This window comes from Cylas formicarius, unplaced genomic scaffold (genome assembly GCF_029955315.1).
Source record: "Cylas formicarius isolate icCylForm1 unplaced genomic scaffold, icCylForm1.1 PGA_scaffold_2__14_contigs__length_35257938, whole genome shotgun sequence".
Taxonomy (NCBI): Eukaryota; Metazoa; Arthropoda; class Insecta; order Coleoptera; family Brentidae; genus Cylas; species Cylas formicarius.
The window spans coordinates 31575818-31591633 of NW_026844319.1; the positions used below are offsets into that span (position 1 = coordinate 31575818).

General features: G+C 34.6%; 1 protein-coding gene across 5 annotated transcripts in view; it reads right to left on the bottom strand.

Moving 5' to 3' along the window:
* The window catches only part of LOC132698790 (nuclear hormone receptor FTZ-F1), a 138420-nt gene that overhangs the window by 57581 nt on the left and 65023 nt on the right, over positions 1-15816 (bottom strand). For 3 of the 5 annotated variants that reach the window (XM_060665055.1, XM_060665056.1, XM_060665057.1), the window contains exon 2: positions 13163-13513. In XM_060665055.1, the coding sequence (XP_060521038.1) occupies positions 13163-13513 (351 nt within the window). Of the gene's footprint in view, positions 1-13162; positions 14168-15816 lie in introns of those variants that run through there. The other 2 variants (XM_060665053.1, XM_060665054.1) reach the window with 2 other exon arrangements.

The following is a 15816-nucleotide window of genomic DNA, read 5'->3' on the forward strand; positions in this document are numbered from 1 at the left end:
TGTTTTATTTAAGATTCTCTTATAATGAAAAATAAAAAATCAGTCAATAGCAGTTAGTAATAAGTAGAAATAAGTCAACAGTATTAAGTAGCTGAAAAACCATTAGAAGCAATATCTTTCTATACGTAAGGGCTGCATACTGTCACCTCTATAGTTTAATATTTGCTCTGAAGTTATTTTTAAAGAAGCTTTATCGGAAGGAAGTGGTATTAAAATAAACGCCAACATAATAAACAATCTCCGATATGTCGATGATATCACTGTTATAGCAGATAGACTACCAAACATCCGAACAACAATGGGCAGCATTTCTAAAATCCAGGTGATGGTATTCTCCAAACCGAAAAGAATGCCAACTCTGCAGGTAGATCTTAGTATGGAAAAGAAACTGGAAGCTTTCGCGATGCTCGTATATAATGGCATGCTATCTAAGCCTTGGGTGGACAGGACCATAACTGGCGAGCTTCTCAGCACCATGCGGGAACAAAAAGAACTTCTGCTTGTCATAAAAAAGAGGAAAACCCTCAAGTTTAAAACAATTTTTGTTCAAAGTAACTTATGATTAAATTTTTTTTTTTTTTATCAATTGGACTTCTTCAGAGCTTCATTGTTTTAAAATTGTTCTGAAGAAGCCACCTTTCGAACCGTTGGGCCTACAAAATTAAAATCTTCCTCAGTTTTAACACTATACGAGGCACATAAGCTTCCATCTTTTTTTCGCATTTTTCGACTGTTTTTTCGACCTTGCTATGAAACACGATAAGTGTCCGAAATTTGAAGCAATCGGCTTTATATTTGAAAATGGAGGGGGGACTGGGTGGTCGGGAAGTATTCTAAAAAAATAAAACATCGCAAAAGATCTAGTGCAATAAGGGGACAATCAAGATGGTACAAGAGCCATGACACAGCGGTATATGTAATTTGTTATTATTATTATTATTATTATTATTATATTATACAAAACAAAATTCGTATGTTATGACAGCCATGACGTCAACCGTCCACACAACTATACGCCTAAGAGTTATTGACGTTAACTATTATATGTGTCCAGATCAAAGGGGCAAATAGTACGGCGTTATGACGTCAGCAGTCATACCTTCTAGTTCATGGCATTGTACGTTATTAACTTTACCGCCTATTTGTATATAAGCATTACGGCTTGGTCATGGGCAAAGAGATAATTAGGATGTTACGACAGCCATGACGTCAACGGCACATCTAATTTGAACCACACTATACGTATATGCCGGAGGAGGAGCTGGCCGTATATAGACGATCTTATCCGAAGAATTTATTCATGAATTACGATTTTTTTCCCGCGTCGCCATTTTAAACGCAGACGCTTGGCCTAAATATTTGTTCGACCGCACCGTCTACAAATTATACGGGGACGCCATGCGAACGACACTCTCGCTAGTGGGTGTTCCGCTTTTGGCGTATTTAAAAAGGTTTAAATAATAACCACGGGCGCCGCTGGTTTATAAAGCCGACGTAATTTTGCCGCCCACTACGATGAACGCTCGTTTGCAATTATTTTCCCCGTTTTACTCAGAATAAGGGCACTCTAATGGTTGCCATTTAATGGTCGACTCAAATTCCAAGCCCATTCGTGCACCAAATGCAAGCGTTAATAAAACCAAATTAACCAAAAAACCAGCACACTCATTTACAATACAATATTAAAAAAGAAATCAACAAATAAGTAACAAAAAAGTTCATGAAAAAATCTTTGGTCCCCCGTGTATATCGAAGAAAAACTTTTTCCTAAGTAAGTCTTAAAAACAAATAAATTAATAATTATTGGTAATTAATATTACCTATTGAATGGTTTGTCATTGAAAAAAAACTTTGCCTCCCTGCCATTTTTAATCAAAGCGTATATATATTTTTTCCAACAAAAAAAAAATACTTTGAAAATTGAGGAAGCAAAGCAATATCAGAAAATGTGCTCTTGACATTCTATTGGGTTGTTCGGAAAGTCATTTCGTTTTTTTTGGGGAACATGAAAGACAGTTATCGTTTAATGAATAAATATTTTATTAAATTATATATTGGCCATTCTGGTCCAACACCTTTTGCCATCTTTCTGGCAGTAACATAATTCCCCTCTCACAAAAGTTTTGGTCCTTGTTGGCAAAGAACTGGTTCAGGTGGTTTTCGACATCTTCATTTGAGGTAAAGGTTTTGCCATCCAAAAAATTTTGCAGGGACCGGAACAAATAGTAGTCGGAAGGCGCCAGATCTGGAGAATATGGTGGATGTTGCAGTACGTCCCATTCAAGCTGTAAAAGTTTTTGGCGAGTGACCAAACTTGTGTGAGGTCTCGCATTATCCTGGTGGAACACTACACCCTTCCTGTTGATTAATTCGGGCCTCTTCTCTTTAAGTGAATCATTCAATGTGTCCAGTTGATGACAATAGACTTCTGAATTAATCGTTGTATTGTCCGGCAAAAGCTCAAACCAAACGATTCCTTTGACATCCCACCAAACGGAGAACATCACCTTTTTTTGGTGAATGTTGGCTCTTGACACGCTTTGAGCCGGTTCATCTTTTCTACTCCATGGCCTCTTGCGTTTAACATTGTTGTATACAACCCATTTTTCGTCCCCAGTAATAATCCGCTTCAAAAATGGATCATTTTCTTGACGTTTGAGGAGCGAATCACACACGTCAACGCGACGACACAAATTTCGCTCCGTAAGGACATAAGGCACCCACACATCGAGCTTCGAGGTTAAGGCCATGCCTTTCAAATGGCCATAAACAGTCGAATTCGACAAATTTAATCTCTCACCGATCTCTCGTGTGGTTATTCGCCGATTTGCATCAACTAATGCCTTTATCGCATCTTTGTCAGCTTCGACCGGCCTTCCAGACCGTGGTGCATCTTCGACATCAAAATTGCCGGATCGAAATTTTGCAAACCAGTTCTGGCACTGGCGTACTGTTAACACGCCTTCTCCATACACATCCGTCAATTTTTTTCTCGCTTGGACAGCATTTTTACCTTTTCTGAAGTAAAAAAGTAAAATATGACGAAAATGCTGCTTATTGCTCTCCATATTTAAAAGGGCACCAACCAAAAACTACTGCGTAGAATTAATAGAACTTTTTCACACACAAGCGTTGCAATATCAGCTCTCAAGACATATAATGGTTATGCGGCTTAAGTGTGAAGTTGGTTTCGAAAAAACGTAATTAAGTCCTCTGACGGGAAAAAACGAAATGACTTTCTGAACAACCTTATATATATTTATTTTAAAAAATGATAACACGGCATTTCCTAAATGTGCTCCTACTCAAAACTTTAGCATCCCCAATATTTAATATTACGAACCCAAACGCAAAATCATTTATATTGTGCATATATAAGAATATGTAATTATTTAAATTTTTCAATAAATAAATATAAACAATATAATTCTTATTTACCCTTATACAGACGAAAACAACAACCACAACTGATAACTCTTCAAAAATACTTGTTATTTGATTCCTTATATTACGTCAAAAAAAGCCAGCATTTGATGACTTTTTAGGTATATTGGTCTTTCCAACCAAGTGCTGATTATCTCTTGCTCATTATCTACAATTTTGAGATTGGTGTTATACGTACCCTCAGAGATAAACATAGTCTTCTTCTTCTTCTTGGTCCCAATAAGAATAATGTAATCTTTGGTTGGTTTGGTTTATAGGGCTTCATTTTGTGACGGATGAAACATCTTCCGCTTTTACCCTTACTAACATTCGGCTGATATTTAAATAACACTGCCAGTTTCACTGAAAAGAGCAATTACAGCGGATGCTTTCCATACGTAATGGGATCGGATTATTTTATTAGTAAGACGAGTGTTCGCAGAAAAATTTAATTATCACGATCCATTCAATTTTTTGCCGGTTCGGAAATTATTCCAACAGGATACCGACGGTATATTCAGAAAACAGAAAAAAATCAGTACTTGGTGAATCTCAAATAAAAATCGTGTAAAAGAAATTAAGAAGCAGGGGCGGAGAACTGTTTATGTGTAGTGTAGCATTATATGTGATCAAATAATGAGCCTAGTGTTTTATGACTTTGATCTGAATGGTGAGAAATATTTAATCTTTTTGGATAATTATATATTTCCATTAATCGATAATCTGTCGGACAATATTAAAAAAAGGATTGCTATTCAACAAGATAGTGTGCCATATCATACCGTAACACCTGTTAGAAATTGTTTAAATCAACGTTTACCATTTTGAATTGGTCGGTACGGGACCATTGGATTGATTGGCCAGCGAGAGAAGCTGTGATTTACTTTTTTTTATTAGACTGCATAAAAAACACAGTGTATAAAAATAGTCTTCAATACTTAAAAATAAACTAGAAAGACTTAATACAAAAACTTGAAATCATATATACTACTTGCATTGGTCAACGTGGAGGTTATGTAGAAAATGTCTCGTAAAAACTTAGAATAGGATATTATGTAGCTTTAGTTATTTAAAATAAAATATACGAGTTGTTTTCATTTATATATTGAAAGCCATATCAAAGTGCTTAATACAGGGTGTTCCATTAAAAAAAATTTTGGTTAGTTTTGGTTTTTGGTTTTGGAACCCTTTTTGTATTTAATTTTTTTTCCTCAGTGTCGTACTTAATGAGATAAAGTATACGGGCGTCTTAAATAGACCACCCTGTACGTGGAAATAAATAAAAAAATAAAAATCCACACCGGGCCTCTGAGGGCGGCTTTCAAAAACGTATGTATATCAGAAGTGATGTCGCAAATTGGCTGGGTAGGCCAGATCGAATGCCTCTTTTTAAATTGGTTACGGAAAACTGGGTGGACCCGATCCGTATTCTCACGGTGTGGTGGGCAACTAGGCCATTGATTTGCGCCCGGCTATTATTTCATATACAGAAATGCCAAAACGGGGGGATAGGGGGGCAGCGGCAGCAACAACAACAGCAAAAAACCTTTCCGCGAATTTTTGCATGCAATCTGTGTCAATCGCGTCGGGTATGTTTATTTAATTCGCGGACAAAAATCCGCAAATCGTTTAATTCGATTTGAATTATCGGAAAACTATATATATGATAACGTTCGAGATTCAAGGTCGTATGTTGTTCGCGAGCCATTTTTAAGCGCTACTTCGAAGCGCTTTCCAAAGGAAAATATATTTTTCTAAAAATGGACATTTTCACTTCACTATATTTTATGGCTTATGAGGATTAGAGGATAACTAATTTTCAAATTGCAATAAAACTTACAACATCAGAAAAAAGTGTATACGTTATCTTGCGTTCAAATTGTTCAATAAAGACAACTGAGATCCGGAAGATCGGTTCAATACGTTATATTTATACACAAACTATTCTCTAATAGAACTGCAAATCTAAGATTTTTTAAAAACCCAAATTTATTTTATTGCTACCAGAAATTAAATATGTAGACCCACCGCACTTATGGCCAAAAAACATTTGTTAATGTCAACTCACAATTGGAGAATTTTAATTAAAACCAATTGGGCAAAACATGCTCGATACTTCTCCAAAAAATTGAATATTATCAGCAAGCAACGAAAAAATTCATTAATTTTTTTTTTAATACATTTGTGACAAAATTTCCAACTATGGATACCGAATATATAAAACACGTTAAACTTGGCGGGTAACTTTTGCCATACCAATTTAAGAGTTTTCTTATTCATACAGATCATAACGCCCTCACTAACAAAAACATAAACCACAATTAACATTAATTAAAGGATAAAAAAAACTAAAATTTTTTGAAACATTCTAATTATATTTTTTTATTTTGTAAAAAAAGAACTTTTTCTAGTTTTTTTTATCCAAATTTCCGAACATTTCGGGGCTTTGGTGGCTTTCCATTTGCCATCACCCATTTAACACCATAAATAATAAAGTTTCAATAATAGTTTAAGTACAAAAATTAGCAGTTGTCTATGATCATTTTCTCTACTTAAACCCACCCAAAACTAAATCGATTTAACAAAATAACTGATCCAAGTTTTGGTAACTAACCCAAAACTAACCCAAACTCGCTTAGGTAAAACGTGTTTTTCGATATTTTTTAGTCTTACCAAAATTGCTCCTTTATTTAGGTTGTAACGAAATAGTTCTCTGGTAGAAGAAGGGAACATTTATTTTACATAACCTAGTGTGTACACTTGCCATCCAGAAGGACAAATTATAAAGTACTTGGCAAAATGTTTTTTTTTTTAATTTTTAAGTAGAACATTATATACACGATGCACAAAATTATGCAAATTTAAGATTACAACCATCATAGTATACAATAATTTTTATCATTTGCACGTCATCATTTGACTTACAAGACGGCGCTTTTCGCGGTTGGTTTCCAAATTAAAATTGGCCGGACATTTTACAACCGACGTGTTGTCAAAAACGGCCCTTTTTTCTGTGATAAGTATAAATTTTCTTTAAAAACGTTTGTTAACAAATCTGGCATCGTCGCATCCAAGTAGACATGTTGAGCGGACCTCGTATGCTCGTGCGATATTCAAACGGATCGGTAAGCCCAAGGCCGCGGAATAAAGAACGCATCGGCTTCAGTCTCTCCGTCTCAAAAACGGGGGAGCTTTCGTGGTATTCGCTTGGACGTCGCCCAACTATGTACGTATAAAATACAAATACGCCAACATATTAAACGCACCGTGCGTGCGAGTTATGGGGCTCCAGTTTTCGCCACTTGACCAAAAATTAATAAACGATATTTCAAAAATTCCCAAATTACTACCAAAAGCGGGCGCAATTCGAAAAAAAAAAAATGAAAATAATTTTTTCTATTCCAATTTTATGTACAAATGATATATATTTTTAAAATGTTCAATACATTATGCAACAAGTGCGGTAAACGACATTTGACTCACGAGTTAAACGAGTGAGTTAAAAAGAAGTTCACCGATCGTGTTGCATACTATACTTTTTCTACGACCGTTAGTTTTTGGCCACATTTTCGCAAAACAACACGTACACATTCACTGACATGACTGTCAGTCCGAAAGATCATGACAAACATGTCCGAAAACATCCGATTGCTCCCAAATCCGGTGCGGTAAAATCCCGGAAATGTCCGACGTGGCTCGGATTCGTGGGAAACGAAACTGACGCGGTAAAGTGACGCTTCCCGCATGCTAGATCGGTGCGTAATTAGGTATTTTACAGACGGGAGTAGAAAAAAGTATGTAAAAGACTACTATTTAATTTTACGGAAATTTTATCCGAAGCTCTGCGAAGATGATGAGCGTTGCAATTAGAAAACCATTGCTCAGTCGATATATGACACTTTGTTACATTTTTTATCAAAAATTTATAAGAAAAATTGCAATTAGTTTGAAAGGGGCAAAGTTATCGATTTCTTCAAACCTTCACACTTATCGTTTTACGGAGAAAAAGTTATCCTTGAACTTATACACCCTGTGTACGAGAACATCAACGTTTATTAGTAACGGTTTTTCTTGGTTATAAATTTACTAACGTTATAATTTAACTGTTTTTTGCCCTAACATTATGAACAATGAAATGAAAAATAGAGAATGAAAATCCCTAAATTCGTACATTTTAAGAGCAGTGCAAAACAAAAATAGTATTTAATAGGGCTAAACCACTACCAAATCCCATTTCTTTAGCGACTGCAATCCAAAACAACCACCGCACACAACCAGCATTACAGCTCAACTTCGATTACCGAATAAACCCTTCACGGGTATAAATAAATAATTTTTCGAAAAATATTTTTTAGGTTATGTGGAAAATTGCAGTACTCGGTCATAGTTCAAACAATATAAAGTGAAAATTATTATTAAAAAATATTTTAAAACCATTATTTTAAATGCGGAAAAGAGTATTATCTATGCCAGCGAAGAGAATATATTTGCTAGGACCTTGACTTCGTCTCAAGTCTTATATCCTATAATCTTAAATAAGTTAAATCCCAATTTTTTATCATTAATATAGTTCATTTAAATTGGTAATACTTATTATACATGTAGTCACACCTTAGAAGCAAATCTGATATAAAAGCACTAAAACCTGAAAAAATTAAAAATATGGCATGATTTCTCAAAGATTTCACTGATTTCACACATAACAAAGACTTCACAGATTTCGCGGATTTCACAGTGCTGTTACACCAGATCTCACCACGCGTTATATATTACTCCACCGAAATGTACTGAACTTTGCGCTGTATATAATTTCCACAAAAATGAAACTCCATTCCATGTACTGTTTAGATGCTGTTTCTTTTTAAAACTGTTTAAAAATTTGGACTTTTTTGTGGAGAAACTGGATAATCCGAAACCTACACCTTACACCATTACACATTCAAAAATTTGGGGATTTCTTTGTGAATATTTTTTTTTGCCTTCTTATCGGTTATCAGGAAAATGTTTCACAAATCAGTAGTGTTGGAGCTGGTCAACTGACCACTTCTTAATTGACCAATCAAATTCGATCAAAATGTTTTAAGTAAAACCTTGCACTTGCAGAGTGAACATACTTTTATTTTTACGGAATACCCGAACACGATAATTAGCGGTTTTGGGAATCCCAATAAATATAATATACACTAGCTAGATTTATAAATATATAACATAAATAAACAAATATACATTAGATTATATTCTAAATTATTTTGATCGCTTGATACAAAACCAAAAATTGACTCATATGTTTTTTTTTCTTTATTATTATTATTAACATCTTGTTTTGTTTCATTTTGTTTATTTTATCTATTTTTTCTAGATTACAAAAAAATAGAATAAAAACTAGAAAAGCTGACGAACAACGGAAAAAAACACAAATTTCGAGAGACACTGCCACCGCTGCTCCCAAAAATACCTTGCAAAATAAAATAAAAAAATAATACTTAAGAAACGGGATAGTTATTATCGTTTCTTTATTGTAGTAATACAAATTACAAATTACAAATTTTCCATTTCAGTTAGTCGACCTAGACACACAAAAAAACCGCACACAAATTTTTGTCGTTACAAAAAAAACTCCCGTGTAACTAGGAACGGCTGATTAACATAATTTTTAAAGCAATTGTAAATGGACCCGGTTAACTTTTAAACTGCGTTTAAGAAGGACATTAAGGTGCAAGCGGAAGGTGCAATTAATGTAAGTATCGTCTGTGGTCTAGACACGGCCATAATTATTATACCTAAGCATTATGATTTTCTAATTCTTATGATCGCTTCGAAAGTAAAACATTTTTAACATATTTGATTACCAGCCTATTTACATAAACAAAAAAAAAATCGTGTCTTTACGATCCGCGGGTCATTTTTTCTTGTGTGATTTCTAATTTGGGTAAAAATTTTTGAAAAAAAGTTTAAAAAAAATCATCGAAGATGTTATAAGTGCAAAACAGTTTGGTTTTAGTAAGGGAGCCAGTATAACTGAGACGATGTTAATGCATATAAATATATAAAGCAAATCACATCGCCTTCGCCATAAAAGAAGTTTAACCTACCAAGTACCTAGGACTTATTGTAGATACTCACTTAAAGTGGCAAAATCAAGTTTCATATATACAAATTCAATCTACTAAGAGAATTTCTTAATAAAAAAAAACTTTAGTTACAAATCGTTTATTGAGCAGATACCGGTAGACAGTCTTTGCAACAGCACTTTGAAGCCACTTTTTGTGTACAATATACTTCATGTAATTTTTTTAAAAAACCTAGAATGTACTTAAGAATATTGATTTACCCTACTCATCTACGCAAGGTCATTATATATAATTAATTATATTACATAATACAACAAAATTTTATTGAAAATCCATAAGGTATAGTCTGTTCATAGATATAAGAAAATGACCAATTGCTTTAACATACAATGCAATAAGATTATTACCTAAAGTTTCGGAATTTAAATTCAGGTAAAATTGTGGTCCGTGATAGAAAATAATTTTATACCTACCTGCATTTAATATTCTTTGGTTTGGCATACTACTTAGTTTGAGTTTACTAGTAATCATTCTTAATTCGTGTGTAATACAGCGCGTGTTGAATCGTGTGCGAATTATGCAAAATATGTGCGAGTCTAGTGTATCTCAGGAGATGCTCCCGACCAAATGTAGAAAACACTATTCTATTGAGACTAAGGAAGGTATAAACAATGTTTATTTGACTCTCATTAAACGTGGTGCCAGCAATCAAACATCTTTAGACGAAAATTCCAACATCAATTGAATGCAAAATTGTGAGGAAAAAAAGAAGCGATGCTGACATTTTGTCGAGTGTAGATGAAAGTGATCAAGATATGATACGGCGTAAAAATTTACTAGTTATAGGAGGAACAAAGCGCGCCTACATTAGATATCTTAATTAGGAGGCTTGAAAAAGATGAAACCGGTGTTAAATGTGGCAGAACTACCCCATGGAAGTGTATTTAGATTTAAAAAAATTGACAAAAGGCAAGTTTTAATCTTTTAGAATTCGGAAATGGCGACTGGAATCTATAGAAAAAAATAGGATTTACAGAGAACAACAAAGGTTAGGTTGACTGATAAGTATAAAACAAACGCGCCATCAAAAAGAGGTACGAGAATAACTATTTTGCATGCTGGCTCTAAAGACGGTTGGATTCCAAATGGACTTTCCCTGTCGGCGAAAACTATTAAAGATTCTTCTCTGAATTACCATGAAGACACCACCGCTGATTTATTTGAAAGTTGGTTTAAAAACAAACTAGTTGCAAGTTATCACAGTAGACAGTTGACTAAAACCCCTTCCGCATGTGACACAAAAGCAACAATCCAAAACTATATGTATAATAACGACATTTATTTTCACGAAGATTATACCAAAAAGCAATTAATTGAGCTTCTACAAAGCTTGAACCTACAAAAGGAATACGTCTGTGATAATTATCCAAAAAATCTAGGGCATACAGTTTTAAGACTTCCTTCCACCTTACCACTGTATATTTAATCCCATCGAACACCAACCAACTGAAATCTGCCATTCGTCGTAACAATGTTTTCCCCGTGTTAACTCTAACTTATAGAAACCGAAGCTTTTTAGATCCCTCCACGAAGTTGGGCAAATTCTGTTATAGAAAAAGCAGAACAATCGTATATCCATATTGCAAATAATATAGAACAAATAATAATTAGAACAGGCGATGATATCGATAGGGAAACTGATATATCATGTGAATAATTTTAAGTAATTTAAGTAGGTAATAAAAATAATTTGTAATTTTATTTTAGATTTAAACATAAATACATATATAAATAAATAAATATTGTTTAGTATCTTTCCTAACAAAACCACAAATAATTAAATTCGAAGCAAAGTACGGACCTGTTCGGCCATATTTCATTCTTACAGCTTGCCCGGGTCTTTCGTTAATTCGTATCAGTATATCTATGAACAGACTTTACTAACAGTAAAACGAATTTATTGCTGAATATTCCTTTTAGTAAAAGTAACTTCATTGGAAGGTGTTTCAATTGTTTAGCGCCGGCACAACTGTGTTGCAGTCGAAAGTAGAAAGGGGATAATATAGATTTAGATGAATAAACTTGTATTTATAATTTTCCAAATAAATTCCGGGAAAAAAAATTTAAGGACACTTGTTCAGAAAAGGGTCCGGTTTCCTTCTTTGCTACTAGTTTGTTAATGTAACTTACTAATTTTCAAATACGCGCGTTTTTTAGTTTATCAATTTTAAGTTCCTGATCCCATTTTACAATAATAACGACCACTAACAAAATTCGTTTGTTTTTATTAAGAAATGTAAGACACAAAATCTTTAAAAATTAAAAATAAATAATTTAATTTTAATAATAATGAATTCGTTATAAAAATTAATTAAAATACAGCATCTATATCAATATAAAATAAGATTGGTTTGCAGATTAGTGTTTATACCTTATTACTGATTTCAGAATGAAGCAACGTGTACCACTGATGCATCTGTATGGAAAATTAGTGGATATAATGATCAGTTTAAAGGATACCGATTTTGAAAATCACTGGGTGACCAAAGTACGCAATATAAACAATAAATATTGTATTTCTTTATCATGTCTGGATTTTATTTTTATGTTTGTTTATAAATAGGTTTTCGTTTAGAATAAAATATGTTTATTATAAATGTCTGCTCTTTTTAAGTTCTTTTAACCGAACACACGGTATTTAATAATCTTCAATTTACATTTGATTAACTAAATGCGAAATCAAGAGATTCTTTTCAGTTCACGTATCAATATTAAAGAGTAAATGAAATTATTGACTCAAAATTTTAATGTTTACATTTGAAAATAAAATAACCGATGGTGAAATTCTGTATCTGGTTCTGTATCTGTGTGTTCGTGGGAAATCGATTTCTTAAATGTATATTAAGGATAGATGGCAAATCTTTAATATTAAAAAAAGTAAATCTAAACTTGCGTGCACAGAAATCTTTTATAATGTTCGAAAGTTGAAACCTTTTTCGAGAAAATCAATTTCATTTTTAGAAAATGTTATGTCTGTTAAGTTTACTAATCTGTTGTAAAAAAAAAAATGGTGGTCGCTATACTTTGTAATAACTAATATATTAATAAAAATAAATCAATAAATAAAATATCAATAATTAAAAAAAAAAACAATAAAACGAAATGTCCAAAATCACAAAAATCAGGTGTCTGCGGGTTGAAATGCGGAAAAGAAAACATAAAAGAGCGTTTTAAAACAATAGTCAAGATTCGAATTGTGCTACACACTTAAACATAGAAAAACACATTTTCGACGACAATTTTGATATTTTACATACAGCCACAAAAAGCAGAAAATTAAATTTATTGGAAGCCGTGAAGATTAACAAATTGAGACATACAAATGTATTGCTTAACGATCAATTAGATTTAAATAGATCTCCATTAAACTTAAACTCTGACAACATTAATTAAGGTGTTATTGCCATTTTTCGGTATATATAGCAGCAGATAGTTTGTAAGTATTACATCTGAATTTCGTGAAAATCTGAACTTTTACTTTTTATTTATCAGGTTAAATGGATTTTTATCAGTGTAAAAGCCCACCTCAGTTCAATTCAAGTAAATTTTGCGTTGGATAAAGGCACGATGCGTACGATGGATTTTCACGGAAAAGGAATAGCACTCACCCTCGAGTTTCATGCCGACGTCGAGGCACTTCTGGAAGCGGCAAAACGGGCACCGTTTCCGCTGCGTCTTGTCGATGTGACAACTCCGTTCCGCGACGCACGTGTACACCTTTTTGTTTTGTACGGTCCTCTTGAAAAATCCCTTGCACGATTCGCACGTCAGCAAACCGTAATGATAACCGGAAACTTTATCACCGCATACCGGACATAGTTCCTCGATCCCGTATTTGGTGTCGGTGGTTTCGGCGGCGCCGCCCCCGGCACCGCCGCCTCCACCGATGGTCGTCCCGCCGTTGGGACCGGCGATCTGGTACGCGGCGCCCATATCTATACCGGAGATCGCGCCCGTCCCTGAAGAAAACAAATAAGAGTAAGACGAGTCCAGGTTGCCCATGTTAGGGGACGACATCATCATGTTCGGATGGGGCGGCATGCCGCCGCCGCCCATCGTCGTCTGTTGACAACTAGCGTACGGGGTCGATATGGGCGGTGAACCGTAATGGGACAAGGGACTGGACGCTTGGGCGGCAGGCGAGTCGCCCTGGCCTGGGTTGAACGGGGACATGTTTAACGACAACAAAGTGGATTGGTTCTCCATGTCCAGTAACATTTCTCGCTGGACGTTCCCGGTAGTTTTTTGCGTCACCTGCACCACGCGAACATGACCGAGGGTAGTGGTACGGGCGACGACGACGCCGGTCCGAAGGTCTCGACACTCGCGTCCCTTAAATCCATGCGACGAAACGGGCGGGGGTGGGGTATCCAAAAAAATGTGTTCACGCGCGACGCTGCTTATCCGGACGGTACCGACACTGGACTGAGCGCACGGGCGACCCCTTCGTACTGACCGACTCGCGAGGGGGTACGACGCGAAATGATTACGGCCGGGCCGTGCAATAACAAGTGAAAGTGAGTGACCCACTTTCCATTGAACCAGGTCTATGTTACTGCTGTGAAGTCATACGTACAGACTTACACAACACCATCTCGCATACTATCGGTGACGGAGGAGTGGGGCGGCAACGCGCCCGACTCGGCTAGCGGTGGGGATGGCCCACTGACCTACTTGTGCTCCGCGCATCATGTGGTGCCGCCGCCGAGGAAGAACGCGCGATCGGGGGCGGGGGACGGCGAGCCTTTACCTGCCCCACGACGCCCCTTATTGAAATTAACGTCCGAATATGGGAAGAGCGCGACCAGGAGGGAAAAATCGTAGAGGCGGATGGGACAAGGCTCGGGCTTTTTATTATTTTTTGCGGATTAATTTTTGACTAACCTTAACTGATTACTAACTATTTTTCTGACTTTTCAAAAGATTTTCCATTTTCCAGAAATCGAAACAACACGTACTGAAGAGATCGCCACCATTCCAATTAACAATCGAACTCTATATCGACACGACGACCTCTTTCTTCTTCACTTTTGACAAGAACACAACAACTGCAAAAGTATTTTTTGAAAAACTACACTAGCGGCTCAGACAATATTTGCCCAAAATGAAAAAACTATAACGTTCATTTTACGACCAAAAGTTGTTATTTACTAAAAAGCTCTGCCTGTTGAAAGTGTTGATGTTAATCGCTTGTAACACGATGACAAAAAAATATATAAGCAATATTATTATGGCTAATATTATTATTATTAGGAATATTATAGGAATTAATGAAATAAAATAAGAAACACAACTTTCTATCTATACACTATTTTATATATTTTATATATAATGCTCATAATAAAGTTATTACTTAATAATTGACGACTTGTAAAAATAATGTTAGAGATTAAAGGAATCTAAAAATAATTAACAGCAACATTTCTGGAATATTAAAAGAAACGTGACTTTCTGACAGCTGCATGTGTTTACTGTATAATAACAATAATCATAATAATAATCATAATCATAACATTGTCTAAAACGAATAAACGTATAATGTAATTTATTCTATTCTAAAGCATATGGGAATAACAATGACGTCCCACGAAAGAAGAATAAAAAAATTTGCTTTGGCCGAATAAAAAATTCTAATTTATAGCTACTTAAATATCTACCCTAAAGGTCTTTCTTGTCATAAAAACAATAACAAATATTCGAAAGAGATTTTTTTTTCAATTATTTACGTATTGTTCATTGGATATAAAAATTGCAGATAAAAGCAATTAAGAAATGACAAGAAAAATTTTCACAAGCAGCAACGTAACTTTGTACATGTTTATTATTATATTGTTTTTTAGAACAATAAAATAATAACAATATATTAGACAAAAGAGAAAGGCTTTTTGTGGGGAAAGAAAATAGAAAACCAATTTGAAACATAATCAAATAAGCAACTTTTTTAGTCGCAGTAAAAAAGTTAACCACGTAGTTGAATTGTGCGACTATTTCATAAAAAGAATGATAAAATAATTGAAAAATAAGAAATACATTTTTCTAGGGGAATAACTAAAAATAACTGAATAACTCAACACCTGTTTAACACCAGCCAGATTACTATTATTACGCAATTTTTTCTATTGTAAAGGTCGTCACATTTTAACTAAATTTAAATTATGCAAATGAATCTTATTAATTAGCAAAAATTAAATCGCTGGCCGCAAAACTTGTCGTATGATGTAGTATTACAACCAAAACGCGATATTACTTCTTCGATTTTTTT